The sequence below is a fragment of the Falco cherrug genome, chromosome 9 (assembly GCF_023634085.1).
Source record: "Falco cherrug isolate bFalChe1 chromosome 9, bFalChe1.pri, whole genome shotgun sequence".
Taxonomy (NCBI): domain Eukaryota; kingdom Metazoa; phylum Chordata; class Aves; order Falconiformes; family Falconidae; genus Falco; species Falco cherrug.
This window is the reverse complement of record NC_073705.1, coordinates 24647563-24668184: the sequence shown is the minus strand read 5'-3', so window position 1 is coordinate 24668184 and position 20622 is coordinate 24647563. Positions and strand designations below refer to the sequence as shown.

Below are 20622 nucleotides of genomic sequence, written 5' to 3'. Positions count from 1 at the left end.
GGCAGGGATGCAGTGCCCCAGGATTTCATCCTTGTGCCCTCCCTCACAGTGTGCCAGCAAAGCTGTTTGGGTGTCAGCGTGGGAAATTGGCAGAAAACCAATTTGCATCCTCCTGCTAGCCTTGTTCGTGGTGTGGCTGCGCAGTAGAGGTGCAGCACAAGGACCAGAAGGACTTGTCACAGGCAGGATGAGGGTTTTGGCTGCTTGGGCTGCTGCAGCTGGTTTTAACAGGGCTTCCAGATGTTTCATCCGGCAAATACGTGAGGATATAGTTGGAGGAGTTCAGATGCTCCTCATCACTGTTCACAGAATGCCCCAAACAGTAGCTGCACTGACCCAAATGAGGGATGGGTGAACTGTGCCACAGAGCACATACCACTGATACCATAATGTCAAACCAGGCTGTTTTAATAATGCTCGACAGTTCTCGTTCCTTCATGTTTGGCTTTTTTTCCTCCGAAGATGTGAATTATTTACATGCCAAATACATTTGCATGCAAATATTTTTCTATTAAATATATTATTGAATGTAGATATTTGCATGTTAAAACATATTTGCATAACACTATCTCTTCCTAAAAATCTTGCTTCGCTTTGTTCCTCAAACCTGAGAAAACATCCTTCTTCAGTACCCACTTGAGGAATGGTGTTTGAGTGTGCTTCTGAGCCTGATTCTTTACATGAAAATTCAGGTGCCTGCTTCTTTGCTTTTGATCCAGTTCTGTTTGTGTTTACAAATGCTTATCAGGTTTTTTAATGAGATTTTAAGCGTAGCTTTGGACCAAGACATGAAAGAGGTTTTTAGGGTGGTGGTTTGTTTTTTTTCCCTCCTAGTATAATGAGCTTCAGTGAGAATCTTTGCATACAACTGCACACAAGAGGAGAAAAGCTAAAACTCAGCTGTTTGCCATGGATGCAGCCCAACATACAACCTTTTCTGTAGTCCCCTTGGTTTCTCTGAGTGTCTCCTGAAAGTGCAGACACCAGACAGCTCTCTGCAGAGATCCCTTGGCAATCTTTGAGCGGCTTGGTGTCTTGTCTTTAAGCTGGGGTTATAAGATGCTTTGGAAATGCTATAATTGAGGAATGTCATCGTTCAAGTTGGGAGATGAGGTCTGAACAGATGTTAAACAGAGGCCCCATCTTCTGGGGTGTGTTTGCTTTAACATGTCAGGAAGGAGGGCTATAAAAACCTTGGGGGGGGGGGTGATGCGTGCAATGAGAAATGGTACAAGAAAGCTTGTCACAAAATGTTGTAAGTCATTTCTGATGTCATATTTCTTAATTGTATGCTGTTGGGGTTTTATTTGAACTTGAATAGAAATGGTTATGCGTGATTAGAGAATTCATTACTGTTTTTTAAACACTTTTCTAGAATTTTTCCTTAGTCCTCTGATTATGATAATTATTCACTTGTTCTCTTTTCATTTTAGATGTTGTTCGGCAGGGATGAAAAAGAACATTATTTGTGTCCAGACTTGGAAGTTATATTCAACACCCTCCTTTTAATTGTTAATCATTCTTCCCTCTTCTTGTTTCAGGTGAAGCCTACCATCCGCGGTGTTGAAGCATGAGTACTGATGCCAGTCAGGTGGTGATCACTACTCCTCCCCCAGCCACGATGCCTCACAAAGAGCGGTACTTTGATCGCATCAATGAGAATGACCCAGAGTATATCCGGGAGAGAAACATGTCTCCTGACCTGAGACAGGACTTCAATATGATGGAGCAAAGGAAGAGGGTCACTCAGATACTGCAGAGCCCTGTGAGTGGGGTTAAGGGGGGGGATGAGAATGAAAGAATATTATTTTCTGAGATTCCTGATTAACTTTTTGAGACTTAGAAATACATACTACACCTAGTTAGAATATCTCTGGACCATCTTCTGAGAAGAATCACTAAACAGATTATCCAACATTTCGTTTGCATGGTGTTTTGTCTGTAAACAAGCAGCCTTTATTTTGTTAGTTTTTTCTCCTGATGCTTTTATATTCTTAGGCTTCACTGCAGTATTGCAAGAAGATCTGGCTGGCTGCAGGGTACTTAGTTAAAACATAAGGGGTAGGGAAGAGAGTGAAGGAGTCAGTGGTCAAGTAAGAACAAATTAGGGCATTACTCAGAGTTCTGCTTTCTGAGTTTGAATATTAACCTATCATTTGCATCAGGAATGCTTTAATTAACATTTATAATTGGCTTAAGTTTGTTTAAAGCTAGGCTATGTTCTTTTCATGTCCTTGGAAGCAGTCATACCCGTACTTGGCCATATTAGCACTCATCTACTCATTGTATAAGTTCACTACTTGTGTAGGCTACATATAAAACTGTTAAATCTATTGAACCACACTGACATTAGTTTTAAGTTACATTTTAATATATGCATTCTTTTGGTTTAACCTGATTAATACATTGGAAAGTTATACTGTTGTCTTGAGTATTTTGAAGCCATGGGGAGTGAGTAAGGATGGTGGAGGGTGATCCTTTAAGGATGTTGGAATATAATGTAATAAGGATAACGGGACTGGGAAGGGGTTAAGCAGCTTTACAGATCCTTCTCTCTCCAGTTCCTCTGTAAGTTGGGGTGCTTCTGTAATTTTTTTTGAAGCTTTTCCATATGTAATGAGATTGCAAACAGCTGCTAGTAATCACCCTGTTATAGTCATCCATGAATAACAGGATTGTTTGCTAAAGTGTTATCGTGGAGTGCCTCTTGGATCTGTGTGTTGCTCTGAGTATAATGTGAACCTGTTGACTAAGGAATTTATTACTTTCAAGTCAATTTGTGCAAGTTTGGTTTTGCAGCCAAGCTCTTTTATAAAGAAAATACTCTTAAGGGAGGTATTGCATAATGCTTTAATCACGATAATTTTATGTTAAACACTCAATTATAAAATGTGATCAGAATCTGCTTCTTCCTGTTAAAATATTCACGTTATGAATAGCCAGGACTCACAGCACAGACCAGATCTTTAGCCTAACAGAGAAAAATAAATTGGAGAGCTCTTGTTTGGGCTTGTACATGTGTTATTTTCTTGGTCCTTTCAATGGCGGTATTGAATCTGATGAGTGTAACTCTTTCCTTAACGTTTTGGGGGACCTTTTGCCAAGTCTGCAAAATGTAATGAATTTCCCTTTGCTACAGCCTCTGTGGTTTTTTTAATAAATGCAGTATCACTGCAGTGCAGATGTTAGGAAGAGGGATGAAGAGGGGCAACCCCTGAGTTTGGGTAACTGCTTTAACAGAAGGTTGGGGGACAAAGCGCTGCCGGGCTGTTGTTAGTGTCCTGCCACAAGAGAAGCTGAGCCCAGCACTTTTTGGGAAGTGACTGTTTGGAGCTGCCAATAAGTTGCAAGTTTTTGTTGTGTAAGGGAACAGTTGTCCAAATAAGCCAGGACCTGCCGCCTGCTCAGCTCTCAGCATCTGCCAGGGAGAAACGACAACATGGGAGCCAAGTGTGCGATCAGGCACAAAGGGGAGTTGTCTGAGCTACTATTTCCCCTCAAGTATCTCTTTTTATTGTCTCTTGATGTAAAAAATTCACAGGAACCCTGTTATGATTTCTCAAGTGAGGAAATAAAAGCAGTTTTAATACAGTATCTGTAACTGAATGTCCATCAAGCAAATTTCATAACTGATTTGGGGATAGAAACTGCATTATTTCTTCCAGGTTCCAGCTGCGATGTGCCATAATGTTTTGAGAGTCAGGACTGAAAACAATTACCTTGTCTCCTCCTGAATATAATATTTGTCGCAAAAGGGCTGGAAAGCATTTTTCCTGTTACCAGTCTGCGTAACAAAGGTTCAGGATTGAATTAACGAGAATTGTGTGTAATGTTTTTGTTCTATAGCTGCAGAATTACATATTAGAAGTTTGCATAGAGCTTTGTTGCTTCTCTGGTTTATTCCAGTCGACAAGGAAGAAATAGTTTGAAGGTGTTTAGAAGAAGAGGAAGAGAGGTTATCAGACACATTTTAAAGAAGAGCTTGCTTGCTGGTAAATCTTCACCCAGTCTTAGGTACATGCATTCATATCTTTACCCAGTCTTGATATATACATTCAGAACAGAGAAACAGCTATTGACTCATCTTCTAGCAAGTATTATTAAATGTGAGGTGAATGTAGGAAGGATAATACCTTTCTTAAAAATGCAATAGCATGTATGGACTTGAGGTGAGCTGGTTTGAACATGCACTTTCTCCAAGCAAAAGGTTATGGTGTAAAACTAAAGGGTTAATCACTGTCATATACTAGGAAACATAGATACTGATTCCATCTGTTTTATTAACAAGCTTTTTTCTTTCTTTCAAGTAGGAAAATCTAAGTCCTTTAGCAAGAAAATAAATTAGAGAATACATTTCAGGATCAGTGGTGTATTTTGCACAGTGCATGTTACTGTAAGGGCTACAGCCCTGACCAGACATCTCCAGACATCAAACTGCTGAATCTCTCTGATGTACTGTTTGATGCACATATTGATGTGCAGTCTGACTACTTGTCTCTGATGTGCAATTTCCCTTTCCTAAATTAAATAATTTAAAAGCTACCGAAAAGCTATTCCCATTACCTCTGACGTTTGCTAATGTCTTAAGAGTCTGTTCATAATAAATCTTAAACAAATTACAGGCATTTTATGACTGCTGCCCACAAAGAATGTCCTGGCATTATCTGTGAATTCTATGTTTGCTGAATCCTGCATGTAACCCATGAGCATCTGATGGCCTGGAGAATCTGAGAGAACCCACGTGTTTGTTGTTCTATGTCTGTTAGAAAGGTGGAAAGAAATTAATGTCAGCTGGGTCTGAACAGACCGATAGCATCCAGAGGTACTGCTGGCCAATCTTTGAGATAAAGCCATTTGAGTTTATTACAGTACTTTCTGCAAGTTCAGAAGGTTTGGGTGCTGTGTTGTTATTTTTAAAGAAAAAATACTACATCTGTGAAGTGGACTAATTTTATTGCTTTACATCGGGTCTGAGATAATTGACCTATAATATATCCGAAATTTGAAAAGATGGGGTGTTTTTTTTAGATTTTCCAACTTTGAAATTAAAAAGTTTTTTCTTTTTATATGCTAAACAGTCATATATTGTTTGCTAACACAGGGTAAGTACCTCTTTCAAAGAGTAAACATTTGTTTGCTGCATCATCAAACCCCTTATTTCAGTTATGGTATACAAGTACTCCTGGCCTTCATTTCCTTCTGGCATTTCTCTGGTGCTTTTACCATGGCAACTGGAAGCTTCAAAAACACTGGGGGGGCTGGAAGCAATGGTTGCATAGTTATGCTGTGTGAAGACTGAACAGTCTCAGTTCAGCATTGAGGAGCTCTGTGAACTTACTGAAGGGAGAAATGCCCTGCAGCCCTCCCAGAGAGGCCACGGAAGGCGTCAGGTGTTTCTGTGGGCAGGCAGCAGTGGCATGCTGCTTCCAGTGAAGTGAGACCATGTGAAAGAATTGTCTAACCAGCAGGAAAACTAACTACAGTCTTTAGCTAACAGGACAGTGTGTGTAACCCAACAGGAAGTTAGGATCACTCCTTAAACTGCATTGAGGAGTACCTTACATCCACTTTACATCACTGTATTTGAAGAAGAGCCACAGGTCAGGGTGGAAATGGGAGAGGACGCGTTCTTATACATAAGATATACTGTTATATGAGATATATTTAATTATTTTTATTGATGTAAGAAAAAGTTGGAGTACTCAAATTTGTGTATTAATTATAAGTTGAACAGTTGAAATATATAAACATAAAAATCCTTGGTTATTGGAGTTTAAATGCCCAGTTTATGTTTTGAATTTACCAGTGAAAGTTTTGTGTGGCTTGTCGAGACCCATTGAATGTGCACTTGCTGTTTTTACATATGAAACACGGTTACTTGGAGCTTGTTTGGTTTTAAGTTGAGCACTTTGCTGGCAGGATCTCATCATGCTCTGCTTTAATTTCATGTTGTATATAGAGAGCATCTACCAATCCTTCATGGTTCTGCAGGGTGTTCAGGGCAATTCTAGCTTGGCACTACTGTAACATGAGGGCATTGGTTCAGGTTTAGCCATCCAGATTGCAAAATCAGTTCTTTTTATGCTGAGGTTAAAAATGTACCTCTCTCCTGTGCCTCCCTTCCTTCCTTGTACATGTACACACACCCCTGCCTACCCATGCTAGCTGGTCTTGCCCAAAAAAGTGGGGAGATAACAGTCCAGCTTAGCAACTTGTCTATTCAGAGGTCTGCCTTAGCAGGCAGGATTTTCTCCTCAATAACAAGCAAACCCACCCACACTTGATGATGATTTTTTTTTTCATGGCTGTGTTATTTTCAAACCATCAGGACAGGGATGAAGGATGGTTTGATTTATTTTTTCCCCCAATTTCTGCAGTTGTCTAGCTTGCTTCATTTTGTATCAAGTGAACATCCAGTATCTTTGCAACACCGCTCACTTTTGGGGCAATTTATTTTCTCTAAAATATCAAAGTCTTTTCAGTTCCTCCCATGTTTCAGCTTCTGCTGCTCTTTCCCCACAAGTTCAAAAGCCTTTTGGATCTTTCAAGAGCATCACCCTTTGGTCTTAAAGGGCTCACAACTTTGTACATCCCCTGGGACCTCCTTGCTGGGCAGGCCTCTCGCACTGCAGCTCCTTCTTTGATCTTCTCTGCCATCTTCCTGCTGGGGAGTCCTGACTCTCCTCTCGTCACAATAGCTTATTTAATTGCATGCTTTCATCATACAAACTGTGCAGCATTTCGTTCACCAGGGGAGATAAGCTCAACTTGGCATGTCATTTAAGACATGCCACAAAACGTCCCTTAAAGATCCCCTGTGAGCCGTGACAATACCCTGCTGAGCCTGGAGCAGACCAGGTGGCCTGGGCAAGTTCAGCATTTTAAGTGAGGAGGAAATTATGCTCAGGGTAATGGTGTCTTAAATCAAGGCCATCCACTAGATTTCTGAGAGGGAACCAAGAAATCCTATTGCCTAACTTCCATTTCTATAGCTGTGACAGTGTGCGGTCAATTCATATCCATCTGCACCACAAGAGCAATTGTGAGATTTTCCCCACTTTGTTACATTAAAAATTAGTTACTTTGCACTCCTCTCATTTCCATATTGGTGCTTTCCATTTAGTTAAAATCATGATATAAATGCCAACAATTTTCAAATGAATCCTTGCCCCCCTGTCTCATCCATATTTCTAATCTTTCTGCTGGTTGTTAACTGCTTGGGTTTGGGGTTTTGTTGTCTTGGCAGGTGTCTACAAATTCTGTTGTACTTTTGGTACTGTGTCCTTTAGATTACTCGGATCATTAAACATTCAGATCCATCCTCTTTGCCTGATGACTTTCATATGATTCTATATGTATTTGAAGTTATTAATTGTGAATAACACTCTGATCTGGATTAATTCCCTAGGTAAGTGATAAGGTGATCTAAAATACAACGCATTGTAACAATATCCACCATTTTTCTTTCATTCACTAGTCTTGTAAATTCTGTCCAATGAAGGCATCAAATCTGTCTGGTGAGAGCAGTACAGATAATGAATAATGACTGAAAGGACAAGCTCAAGACAGGTGCATCCCCATGAGCAGGAAATCGAGGGGGCAGGAGACCTGCATGGACGAGTAAGGAGCTTCTGGCAAATTTCAAACAGAAAAAGGAAAATTACAGGTTGTGGAAAAAGAGACAGGTCACTTCAGAGGAATATAAGGATGGGATCAGAACATGCAGGGAGGTGACAAGGAAGGCTAAGGTCCGATTGGAATGAAATCTGGCAAGGGAGGTCAAGAACAACAAGAATAGCTTCTTCAAGTACATTAGCAGGAAAAGGATGACTAGGGAAAATGCAGGCCTGCTGCTTGAATGAGGTGAGTGCCCTGGTGACGAAGGACACAGAAAAGGCAGAGTTACTTGGATGCCACCTTTGCTTCAGTTTTCACTGCCAAGGCTGGCCCTCCAGTTTACTAGGCCATGGAGGCAAGAGAAGAAGTCTAGAGAAAGGAAGACTTTCCCTTGGTCAAGGAGGTTCATGTTAGAGATCACTTAAGCAAACCTAATACCCACAAATCCATGGGCTCCGATGGGATGCACCCCCGAGTGCTGAGGGAGATGGCAGATGTTATTGCAAAGCCACTCTCCATCATCTTTGGAAGGTCATGGAGGACAGGAGAGGTGCCTGAGGACTGAAAGAAAGCCAGTGTCACTCCAGTCTTCAAAAGGCAAGAAGGAGGACCCAGGAAACTACAGGCTGGTCAGCCTTCCCTCCATCCCTGGATAGGTGATGGAACAGCTCATGCTGTAGGTCATCTCAAAGCACATGGAGGAAAAGAAGGTTATCAGGAGTAGTCAGCATGGATATACCAAGGGGAGATCATGCCTGACCAACCTGATAGCCTTCTGTGATGGAATGAACGACTGGCTGGGTAGACAAGGGGAGACTGGTGGACGTTGTCTACCTTGACATCAGCAAGGTTTTTGACATGGTCTCCCACAACATCATGTGTAAACTCAGGAAGTGTGGACTAGATGAGGCCCGTGAGGTGGATTGAGAACTGGCTGAATGGCAGAGCTCAGAGCTGTGACCAGCGGTGCAGAGTCCAGCTGGCGATCTGTAGCCAGTGGTGTTCCCCAGGGGTCAGCACTGGGTCCAGTCCTGGTGAACTCAGTTATCAATGTCCTGGATGAACAGACTAGGCATACTTTTGGCAAGTTTGCTGATGATACAAAACGGGGAGAAGGCAGCTGTGCTGCCATTCAGCAAGATCTGGACAGGCTGGAGGGCTGGGTGGAGAGAAACTCTTACCCATGCCTACAAATATCTTACGGGCGAGTGTCAGAGGACGGGGCCAGGCTCTTTTCAATGGTGCCCAGCGACAGGACAAGGGGCAACGGGCACAAACTGCAGCACAGGCAGCTCCAGCTGAACATGGGGAAGAACTTCTTTACCTTGAGGGTGACAGAGCACTGGCCCAGGCTGCCCAGAGAGGCTGTGGGGTCTCCTCTGGAGACATTCAACACCTGCCTGGATGCAACCCTGTGCAACCTGCTCTGGGAGAACCTGCTTTAGCAGGGGGGTGGACTAGATGATCTCCAGAGGTCCCTTCCAACCCTGATCGTTCTGTGAATCTGTGATTTAGCTGTATTCATTTTTAAGGCTTTTTTTTTTTTAAGGCTTTTGGTTGGTTGGGTTTGGCTGTTCAATAATCCTTTGGTTTAGTACGCTCTTTTAACAGTGCCTGGAAAATCCTGGAAGGTCACGACTGATAACTTTCATCCCTGGCTGCAGAGGCACATACATCCAGAACGCCCTGCAAGACCTCTGCCTGTCATCTGTCCTGGTGCATCACCGCCAAATGTGCTTCCACCCTCCCTACTCCTGCCCTTACTGAAAAAGTTAATTATGCTTGGAAATCTGTTAGACCCCTGACAAACCGTAATTTGATTAAATTTCAGCAGTTATATTACATCTAGCAAAGATGCATAGTATGACTTTATTCCACAAGAACATGAGGGAGGGACACAGACCCTCCATTCATGGCAGCAGTTTTGTGAGGGTGGGACGACAGCTGGCACTGGGACTTGGGGAGCTGGGTGTGCTGAAGATAGGCTTTGCAAAGGAGTTCAGTGCTTCAGGTTTTGCTTTAATCATAGGGTATCTCTAGGCTGTTTATCGCAGGAGTAAACACACCAGCTCACGGAGGGAAGCTAGTGTGTACCAGGTTAGAGGAGCCGGAAAAACCAGCGCAGGCTGAGCTCAGTGTGGGGACCTGCTTGCTGCTGATTGAGTCGCTGCATCCAGCCCAGATAGCCACGCGCTTCACTGCAACTGAAGAGATTATTATAACTTTACCTAATTCCCCCTATGTATTACTAAGCCCATTTCTTTCTATCTTAACACAAAAGCTTCCCCCTACACACACCCTGGGTTGTTTTTTTCCCCCGTGGTGTTAACAAACGCTTTTTATGTTTTATCTTCTCCCCACCAGCCTTTACTCGCTGGCGGGTTTTTTTGTGGCCGACTCCACCCTTTTCCACTTAGTGCACCGGTTGTTTGTATCTGAACTCCAGTCTTGAAACAGTCTGTTACGAACCAGTATCGGCTGTTTTGGTGAAGGTCTTGCTCTCCGCCAGCAGCCACAGCTACGTTTACAGCACAGGAGTTAAAACTGACATCTCTTCGCTCTCCAGAACAAAATACCAGTTAAGTTTTAAAAGTTTTCTTCAGCAGTGGTGATTTGGCTTAGAGACTCTGTGTGGGCACGTTTATGTGTAGATGTGTTTTTAAAAATGCATTTAAGATACATAAACTGTGATCAAAAATGGGAAAAAGTGAAAATGTGTGAAGGGTTTTCTTGTATTATTCTGCTGCTTTTAGTCAAACAGCAGTGCTGTTGCTGCCTTACATGTAGGGACCCCACATACCTTTTCTACCAGCTTTCCTGCAGGCTGACATACCAAACTGTTTGGACCTTACTGTAGTTAATCCTGATGCAAGCACATGCTTTCTCCTCTTGAAGGTTTGCAATGGCATGGAATATTGGTAGATAACCTGTATACCATTGTTTTCTCTATTTACAGGGAAATTTTTTTCTTACTATTCTTATTTCTACTTCTTTTGAGTGGATAAGGACTACATGGAGAAATCAATGGACAATAAACAAGAAACAGCATAGAAAGATAGGCAAAATACCTATGAGCCTGCATACTTTTTAACCTCCTCAGAGAGCTGCCTACCAAGATGAAGAGATTAATACTAAAATTTTCTAACAACGTTTTTGTTCTGTGCCATATATAGATGTGTATACATGTAAAATAGGTTACTCTAGCAAGTCGGTTATTCTATTTTTTCTGCTTATGTTGACGGAAAAATACCAGTTGTCAACTGGTACATGCAAATGTTGATTTGATTCTTAAAAGCCCCAGTTTATGCTGTCAGCTCACACTTAGGCTGTCCTGCTGAAAGAAAATGAAGTGAATGAGTCAGAACTGAGGCTTGTAACTTCACGCTTGAGTTTCAGAGAACCCTTGCAGGTCTAAGCTGAAAGATGTTTGCATCTAAACTGCTTGAGTTTGATGTGTATTTGGAAGATGATTGCAAGTATTTCTGGAGAAGTAATTTTATGGTGTTAGAAAAACCTTGACCTAATCATGTAACTAATGACTCTATCAAGAAAATCGGTTTCTGTTCTGCAAGCTGCAGTACTGTGTGAGGCTGTGTAAAAGAGCTGTCTGGAGTGTTAGAAACACTTGTTTTAGGATCAAGCTGAGCTGCCCTGCATATTTTTACTGGTGAGTTGTGGGGAAATTCGTATCAGTGCAAGGTAGTGGAGTGGCATTCAGAAGGTGGGTGAGATGGAAGCAGGGCAGCTGAGCACTGCCAAGCTCAGGGCAATCAAGTCAGCAGCTGCCAGGCTTGGCTGTGCAGGGGGTGCTTTGGTTCATGGTGTAAATTCAAAACCATGTTTTCCCCTGCTTTACTTAGTGCAGTTCAGCTCACTGCAGTTTCGAAGAGAACAACCTCAGCTGGCAGCGGTGGAAGGGGAGTTTGCAGCCTGCTGCGTACTGAGGTCAGGCTATTCACTGAGGTAGCTTAGGTGCTATTTTCTATGCAAACTTTCTGCAGGATGCTTGAAGTGCTGTTCCAGCACAAACAAGGTGGAACACTGGTGCTTGGCTGGGGAGGTGAGCTCACTGAAGGCAGAAGGATGTTTGTGCAAACAGGAAACAATCCTCACCTACGGCTGGGTGGGTTATCCAGGCAGCAGCCTCGCTGGCTGTGCAGGCACAGGCAGGTTGGCCAAGTCCAGAAGTGGTGCAGCTCTGTTGACAGGGTGACTGTTGACAGGCAGCTTGAGCAGCCTTGAGATGCTGAGTTTCTTGCTTTGGGACTTAGTACACCACTGTAAAAAGTCACTGCTGTTACTGTCTCATCTTACGTCTGAAGTTTTGCTGTTTTAAAACAAACAAAACCCATGCGTGCCCAAAAAGCTGTTTAAATCCTAGAGCTGAAAATTTCTCTATGGAGCAATGCTGAGCATACAGCTGATTAACATCATTTTTCATTCATCTGACAGTACAGTTTTTTCTTTGTCAGCACTTTCTTGTCAAATACTACATCTGAAATTACTGGTGATCTTTCTGCTTGAAAAATATCTGCTTTGTGCCAGAGCTGAGTGTTGGTCATCTTTTTGAAAACATGTCTCAAGCATGACTTTTACTTGGTCGTTTGCAGGCAGTTGCAGTGTAATGCCATATATCTATTACAGGCTGGTGAATTAAAGCAAAACAAAACCGGTTAGGTTTTCAGGAGCAGATTCCTGCTGCTGAATGAGTTGGACCCAAAATCTGGGCCCTGCACAGTAGTGGTTTTACAGAAATCAGTGCTTTACAGTGAAAGCTTCAATAAATATTATTCATTTAATGGCTAATATTTAAGGTAAATTGTTGTCCAGAAGAAGGTGATGCCCTTCATATGGGCTCATCGGGAATTATCATAAATGGAGGAAGGTTGTGTTGGCACATGTGGGATGGTTATCCAAGGACATAGAGATCCATGTTTTAAAGGTCTGTAGCAGTGAACAAAAGGTTTTGAAATATTCATAAATATCCATGGAGGAATGTGCGTGAGTCATGTGCATGACACTGAAGGCTGCAGTCTGCTAGAAAACATTGTTGTGTACTGACACGTGGATAAATTGCGTACTTTATTTTATGCTCTTCATCCCTATCCTCACCTCTGCTTTACAGCTCGTGCCAAACCTCTATATGTCCTACTTGCCCCAGCTTTTGCCTATTTTCTGCTTTTTCTAAAATTATTTTTAAGTAAAGCTGCTTGTTTGGTTTGACAGAATTGTTGATACAACAGTAAATCCTCATTTGTAGTGGCCTCAGCAGTGTATAATATACTACTGTTAACATCAGAGAGCAAAACTAAGCTCAGAAGAATGAAAATAGCATGATCAGAAAGCAGAATTAAAAATATGGTAAGAAACAAAAAAATCTTTGTCAAAAAATTGCCTGAAATACATCGCACTACCTTTTTTTCTGCTAGAAAAGTAACATTACTCATACAGGTTTAAAAAAAAAAAAAAGGTCTGAATATGACTAATAAGAGTTTACTGTGAACGTTTTTGCAGATCCTTTTTATAGTCCTTGTTGAATTAAAGAAAGAGTGATTTAATATAATACAGATAACTGTTCTTCTCAGTCTCCTCCCAAGCAAATACTTCCATGAATTTTGTGAATTCTGTCTTCCACATAGCCCCCGGGAGACTACAAATATGCAGTTTCCTTATATACATATTGTAAACAAGAGTGAAAGAGCATTTCAGCCTTGCAGAGTGTGTAATACCAGAGCTTTCTTGCAGGGAGCCTCTTTCAGGAATATTTGAGAAGTTATCAAATAACTTGGAATGACAGAATTTGAAAATAACTGTTAGTATTTGTTGATGAACTTGGAAGCAGGTTGGTAGAACATAAGGGCTGGACCTTGGCTCCTTTCTTTATGCACTGTGAGCTGTTTGATCACCAAAATGCTTTTTATGTGAAAAACACTTATGTCTTCTATAGGGGATTGTATAAATCATGCACATCTGAATTTCATTCAGAACCACTTTGGTTGTAGTGAGAAATGCTCAGATTTAGGTACTGACCAGCCTCAAGGATTCAAACCGGGCTGATGGGTGATGCTGAATCATCTGTTCCCTGTTTTTTCAGATTGCAATTTTCTGTGTATCCCCCTTGTTGCCCAGCGGTACCGCAGCACCGTAAACACTCAGTGCTGCACTTGAATTTTCACCGAGAGTTGTGCTCTGAGTGTGTAAGAAGCTGCTTACTGTGCAGTGCTCCGCAACTGGGGCTCTGGGCATCTCTGAATGAATGTCCTGAATTGGTGGAAGTATCTGAGCTTGACCTCCCTGCTGCACCTTAAAGGCAGGTTTCAGGGATTAGTAACTTAATGCTTGTGAAGCACTTGGATTTACAGTAATTATCTGCCCAGAGAAAATCTTGTCAGATAAATCATAATTGTCATCTCAAGAGAGTATGAGTAGCGTGCACAAAAGACACAGGGCCACCTGCTGAGCCATGAGAAGAGGGAAAAATACTAAATTTATTTTCTAGTGAGAACTAGAGGCCAGTGTGTGCCAAATGAGGCATGGGGACAAGATGACTGTGGTATGCTTAAAGATTATTGTCTGTGCACAAGGTGGGCAAAGAAATGTCTTCTGCATGACTGACTTCCAGCAATCTGGGCCTGCGGCCACACTGGGGTTCCAGGCTGGGGACAGCGCTCGTTATTTTGTCACTAAGGCTGGCACCCCCATTGCCATTGGGACACATGGAGTCACGGTGATGATGGCCATCCTTGGAGCAGAATCAGGTTGAAGGGAGTGGGTTTCACAGTCAAAATGATAGACAAAAGATGAAAGTCCGGATGTTTTCTCCAACCACTTGCTGTTTTCCACAAATCCTTGTTTGCCTTTCTGGCAGTTACCTCCCATCAGTTTCCCATACAGGCTCCCAGTGCTGATGCACCTCCCATACCCCCACTCCTTTTCTCCCAGTCCTAGTTAGGTTCCTTTCCTCACTCGGTTCCCTGTTTCTTCTTTCCTATTCCCCATTCGCTCCTTTCCCCTGCTGCATAGATCTTTACCTACAGCAGCCACTAAACAGAAAAATCTGATTTTGCCTGTGTATCTTCAGGCTAGCAAGAGGCTGTTCAGCTGTTTGGCGGATGCTGCGCGCATGGGATGGTCTAAGCAGAGAGATCAGTGGAATAGACTGCCGTGTAGTCATCCCACATGAGTTTTTAGAGGCTTTACTTGTGGAACTCTGGGATGTCTCGGGTATACACGACTCTGACAAAATTACACTAAGGAAGAGCATGGGTGTCTGAAAACTTGGAAATTAAAGAGTAGTTATGGATGCTTGGCTGTCCAACTAAGAAGCCATGTCAAGTAGAGTCTTGAGAATGTTCTTGGGGAGTCTGGCAGCACTCTCTCTTTTAGAGTCAAACCCTGTTGATGAACAGACTATGTAATGAGACTGGTGGGTTTTACCCAATTAAGTGGGTGTTTTGGAGGACTGAATTAAAATTCAGTGAAGAAATTACATTTGCCATACAGAACCATTTTCTTTTTTAATTGAGAGCGAGTGCTCTGCTAAGGAAGGCAAGCTGAAAGGAGCAATTACATACAGCGAATAGCCTGGAGTTATAATAGGTGTCAGCTGCATGGTAAAGACACCAAATGTCTTTCCAGAATGAACCAGCAAGAGCATTTGCAATACACCTCAGCTCATGTTGTGTGCAGCTTTGCGTACTGCTGGTTCAGAAAAAAGCTGGAAGATGCTGCCAAGAAATAATGAGAGAATTAGAAAAAATAACCTACAAGCAAAGTGTGAAGGAACAGAATTTACTAGAAATGTCAGGACTGAAGTAGTCCTAGGATAGGCATTTGTTGTGGGCAGTGGTTCATCTGTCTGTCATCTGGAAGAAACAGGCTTTGTCCACAGTGCATAGTATATTAAATTTGATATGTGAAAACCTTTTTCATTATATATTCTGCAAGAGTTTACCTCTTGGGCATGCAGTCATTTTATACAGGAGAAAAGGGAAGGTTTTTTCCCTTTGGGAGAAGGAAAGAAATAGAGAGGAGATGACATCCTGGCATTCCTTCTAGTTTTTGCATGTCTGTGATACTATTTGAGCATGGATGAGCTCCAGTTTTCCAGTTGTTTATAGTTTTATCAAATTTGAATGGACTTTCAGGGGGATTACAGAACTAAATAATATCCAGCACTAAAAGCAACACATCCTGATCAAATTTCAAGTACCTCTTCCAAAATATGGAGAACTCTTTAATTATTGATAAAAATGGTTTTTGTTATCATTTACAAAAATACATTTTATCTTCCCTTGTTCTGGGAAATAGTTAACCCTCTGTGATCAAATTCCTTCCTTCCACCTCCCAAATTGCTAACACTTAGCATACAAAGTTTAGATCAGATGGTTAAAGTTTGGCAAAGTTATAAGCAGCTAAAAACAAGGTCTAAGGGGAAGTTTCATGTAACATTAATAACAGGCAAAGCTACAGCCCCACCTATAATAATTTTATTTATATCAAAGCCAGGTTTCCTTGATGATTTTCAAATGTTTCTACAGGCTTTTAGAGAAGATCTGGAATGCCTTATTCAAGAACAAATGAAGAAGGGCAATAACCCCACTGGACTGCTTGCGTTACAGCAGATTGCTGAATACATTACAGCAAGCTCTTTTGCAGGTTTTTCCTCATCTTCACTCAGTAAGTGAATTAAACATATAATTGCACTTTTTCTCTTCCTTTTTTATTATCACCAGGGCTTAGCAATGCTAGGATCTCCTCTCACTTTGAATAAAAGTTCTGTCGGAGCTTGCTTCAGCTGTGAAGTGGTACAGATGGTAGCCTTAACTTTCTTTTTTAGGCTTCTTTCAGATTCTCTGATTTGTATAATGATACCCAAATTGTTTGGAGTCTTCACACTCAGTTATTCTAGAATTTGTTAATAAAAGTTTAACTGAGATGGGGAACAAAATGCTGGGCCCTGTTGTTATTAACAGTTTAACATGAGCATAAACTGAGATGTGAAATACATAACCATTTAGATTGTTTATTTTTCTACTCTTGCATATAAAGTGTTATTTAAAAAAAAAAAAAAAAAAGAAAAGAAAAAAGGGGACAGAATAGCCTGACAAACTGAGTCATTACACAAACAGCTCCCACAGTTAAAAACAGCTTGTAGTATGCACTCTAGTTATAAAGATGTTGCTAGGATCTTTCAGTTAACGCCCAAGTTCTTCTTTCCAAGTCATGAAGCACTGAAACGTTAAAGTCGATTTAAGTTCTGTGGGTGGACATCATATGGGAGCTTACAAGCCTGAAGTACAGTGGCAGCTGTCAGCATTCAGCGTCTTTTGAGAATTGGTCCCAAAATGGTGCTTCAGAGTTCATTTAACAAAAGATGTGGAAGAGAACAACAGAAAGCTCAAATAATCTCATCTCTGTGTCTCTGGTTGGTTAGTGAGACTGTGGGTCCGGCTGTTGTCTGTGCTACGTTTGCCCAGGAATGAGAACAGGGCGACTGATCTCAAAGTACATACTTTTTTTTTGTTGAAAACCAAAATAACTATTACCTCTTCTGGTTGTGACTTTCCCTGTAAGCAAAGGCTTTCAAAGGGATGTCATGCATTTGTGAAGGGGAGATGGGAATATTTGTGTCATCACAAATCAAAGAAAAATTGATCTTTGTGATTTCTCTGTTAAGAGATGATATCTTCTAAGGATTTGAGAACTCTTGCACTAATCCCAGTTTCTTCATTAAGACTAAATTCAAGTGCTAAGACTGAGACATCTCTTCAAATTAGTTATACCGATGTCAGAAGTCTAGCAGGAATGTGTTCTTCTGTAATTTTCAAAGTAATGTGTGAAAATCCTTCATTAGTGGCCAATGTCTTAAAGCAGAGTCCTGTATAGGATCGTGAGTCAAGAGAGAGCTCAAAATCTGAGTGGTACTTCAAAGGAAACCTTTATTTCACCTCTCTCATGTTTGAAAAAGAGATGAAGACCTAAATTTGGGGTATGGTTCCTACTGTCTTAAAGTAACAGAGGTTTCAGACCTTTAAAATCCCAGCAGTGCAGCCTAATAATTAGTCCCAGCCTAATAATTGCAGGTACTGCTATGCTAACAATTTAAATACGCTGCTTCAAGATTATGGCACAGCTAGAAGTTATCTAATTGTCTGACTGGCCATCATCTTTTTCTGTCCATGTTTTTCAGGCCATGGAATGATTACACCCATCAACGATCTACCTGGGATAGATACTTCCTCATTTGTTAAAGGAGAAAAACTTACTCGTTGCAAGTTGGCCAGTTTATACAGATTGGCTGACTTGTTCGGGTGGGCACATTTGCCAAATGCCTATATCACAGTAAGTATTTTAGAGAAGAAATATTTTTATTTGGAACCTTGCCTGTTCGTTCAAATTAATTTCCCCCCGAATAATATAAATTTAAAAATAGATCAGTAATCCATTTTCTTCCTCCTTTGCAGGTAAGAGTAAGCAAAGAACATGACCATATTCTAATCATTCCAAGAGGTCTGTCCTTTTCTGAAGCTTCAGCTTCTAATTTGGTATGTGATTCACCTGCTGTAATAACCAGCAAGGCTCAACCTGTTTTCTAAAAGACTTTTGTGGCTGCTAAAATGGACTTCTAAACTATAATCATGCTGCTGTTTCTGTTTTAATGTTTACCCACCAAATGAAAAGCTGATTAACTATTTAGATACTAGAATCCTTTGTCTTCAGCAGTTCTTTTGGGGTTTAGCTTTGCTTTCTGTTGCTTTGTCTTCAGCTTCAATGTGGAGCAGCAACGTTTTGTTTTCCTGTCTGATGAAGCTCATCAAATAGCCTCAGTGTAACAGCAACCTTTTATAACCTGACAATATGGTAATACATACGAAATGACTCTGTAGGAGTAGTGTTAGTAGAATCAGCTCTTACCTTTGTAAGTGGGGAAATAAAGTTGAATAATCTTCCCCAGGCCCAACAAAGGAGCTGGGTGAAGTTACAGATTGGCATTTAGGCAATGGTGGCTGCTAAATCATGCATCTTTTGATGCAGAACCTGCCATATGTTCTTCGTGTCAGTATGTATCTGTAAAGAAACTACCTCCAGTTGAAAAGGGGTAGCAGACTGAGACTGATAGCATTACACCAGCAATCACAGAACCAAAATAGAAACCTGAGAACAAGACCTGATATGACCCTGCTGTTGTTTTTTGTTGATCCTGAAATTATTATTTTAATGTTCCCATGAAATTGAAAATTCCGTATGCATTTAATTTTCTTATTGGAAATTTCTCAGAGGCTGAATTTTCTTCATATTTAAAATGTAGGACATGTTAACAAAATTAATCTGTGAAAGTTAGAAAGAAGAAAAAGTCAGCTAGACCAAAAAGGAATATATGTTGTGTCCGTGTCTTATCTTCACTTCTTCCATGGCTGGACTTCCAACAGCTATCAAGGGCTTGGACAGCACAATGGTTTATTGATGCACAGATTCACGGCTGCTCTCCTTTTTGTCATGCTCTGAGCCCTAAATATCTGGTGGGGAAATTTGGTACCGAGTATGAAAGGGAAGGTAGTTTGCAGGTAATGGCAGTTGTCGCAAACTTTTTTAATATTGTCCCTTTGTTTGACTTTTCCAGGTCAAAGTAAACATCCTAGGAGATGTAGTTGACCAGGGAAGTACAACTCTAAGTATTGACAATGCAGGATTCAGTCCACATGTGGCCATCTACTCCACACGCCCTGATGTCAGATGTGTAATACACATACATACCCCTGCAACAGCAGCTGTAAGTCTTCTTTCTAGCATGAAGAGTAAAGCAAAACAGATTTACCTTATGAACATAGAGCACACTTCTGAATCTGAATTACTGCTTGTGGCAGTTTTAATTTTGTTTTTAAAATTGACTCTACGCTGGTAAAGAAAGGTGAGAGGTTATCAAATACCCAGAGAAAGAGAACTGGGCCACCACAGTGAAATGGATAGGAATAAACTGATGCTCAGGTACAATATTACTCAGGCTGGGGAGACTGTAAATTACATAGTTTACACGGGCTTCATGTAAAGCATCTTAGACCATCTAACATGCTGTATACATCATAATTTGCATTATGCAACTCCATTTTAATGGCTTAATTAGTAGTTACGTTCAATTTGGATTTTCCTCGCTATTAAAAAGTCACGGCTAACATGTAAGTTTAAAATTGTCTGTATAACAATGATCAAAATATAAGGAGACTTGAAAAACATAGTATGAGATAAATAGATACATTTATATTATTTTATATATAAATGCATATATATGCATTCCTTGACTACAGACAAAAAAAAAATAACTTCTTTTATACTAGCTTTTTGAAGTTATAAATGTGGGAAAGAAGGAAAAACCATTAAGAAGGCTTATGCTGAGCATTAAACATGGATAAAATTAACTTAGTTGGGATAATTTGTCTTTTCCTGTAATGAATCTGTCCCTAGGTTGGATAGCAGCAGCTCTGTCACCCCCTTGCAAATTACACTAGGGAAGAATTAAAGAAAGGTATTGTTTCTAAGCTTCCACTATGGAGAGTTTGTGTCTCTTCTAACAAAGATACAAATTATATCCTACTAAGGTTTGGGTGGTTGAGATGTGGGTTTTAAGAGTTTCACTTTTTTCCTAGTTATCAGTACTTCATTTTCTTGAAACAGGTTTCATCTATGAAGTGTGGCATCCTTCCCATATCACAGGAAGCTCTGATTCTTGGAGATGTTGCTTATTACAACTACCAGGGATCTCTTGATGAACAGGAAGAGAGAATTCAGCTTCAGAAAGTTCTTGGACCCAGTTGCAAGGTATTCAACCTCATTCACGCCCTTCATAAACAATTTTCATGTACTGCGCCAGTTTCTACCATTTAACATTAGTGTCTTCATTTACTAGGTATTAGTCTTGAGAAACCATGGTGTGGTAGCATTAGGAGAGACACTGGAAGAAGCATTCCACTATATTTTCAATGTGCAACTGGCTTGTGAAACACAGGT

At 40.9% G+C, this 20622-nt stretch overlaps 1 protein-coding gene across 5 annotated transcripts in view; it reads left to right on the top strand.

The window, feature by feature from the left end:
- Positions 1-20622, top strand: part of ADD3 (adducin 3) — a 103697-nt gene that overhangs the window by 72553 nt on the left and 10522 nt on the right. For all 5 annotated transcript variants that reach the window (XM_055720109.1, XM_055720108.1, XM_055720111.1 and 2 more), the window contains 7 exons: positions 1542-1765; positions 16158-16296; positions 17810-17961; positions 18084-18164; positions 19241-19390; positions 20290-20433; positions 20522-20620. In XM_055720109.1, coding sequence (XP_055576084.1) covers positions 1571-1765; positions 16158-16296; positions 17810-17961; positions 18084-18164; positions 19241-19390; positions 20290-20433; positions 20522-20620 — 960 coding nt within the window. In that variant the 5' untranslated portion in view covers positions 1542-1570. The remainder of the gene's footprint in view (positions 1-1541; positions 1766-16157; positions 16297-17809; positions 17962-18083; positions 18165-19240; positions 19391-20289; positions 20434-20521; positions 20621-20622) is intronic.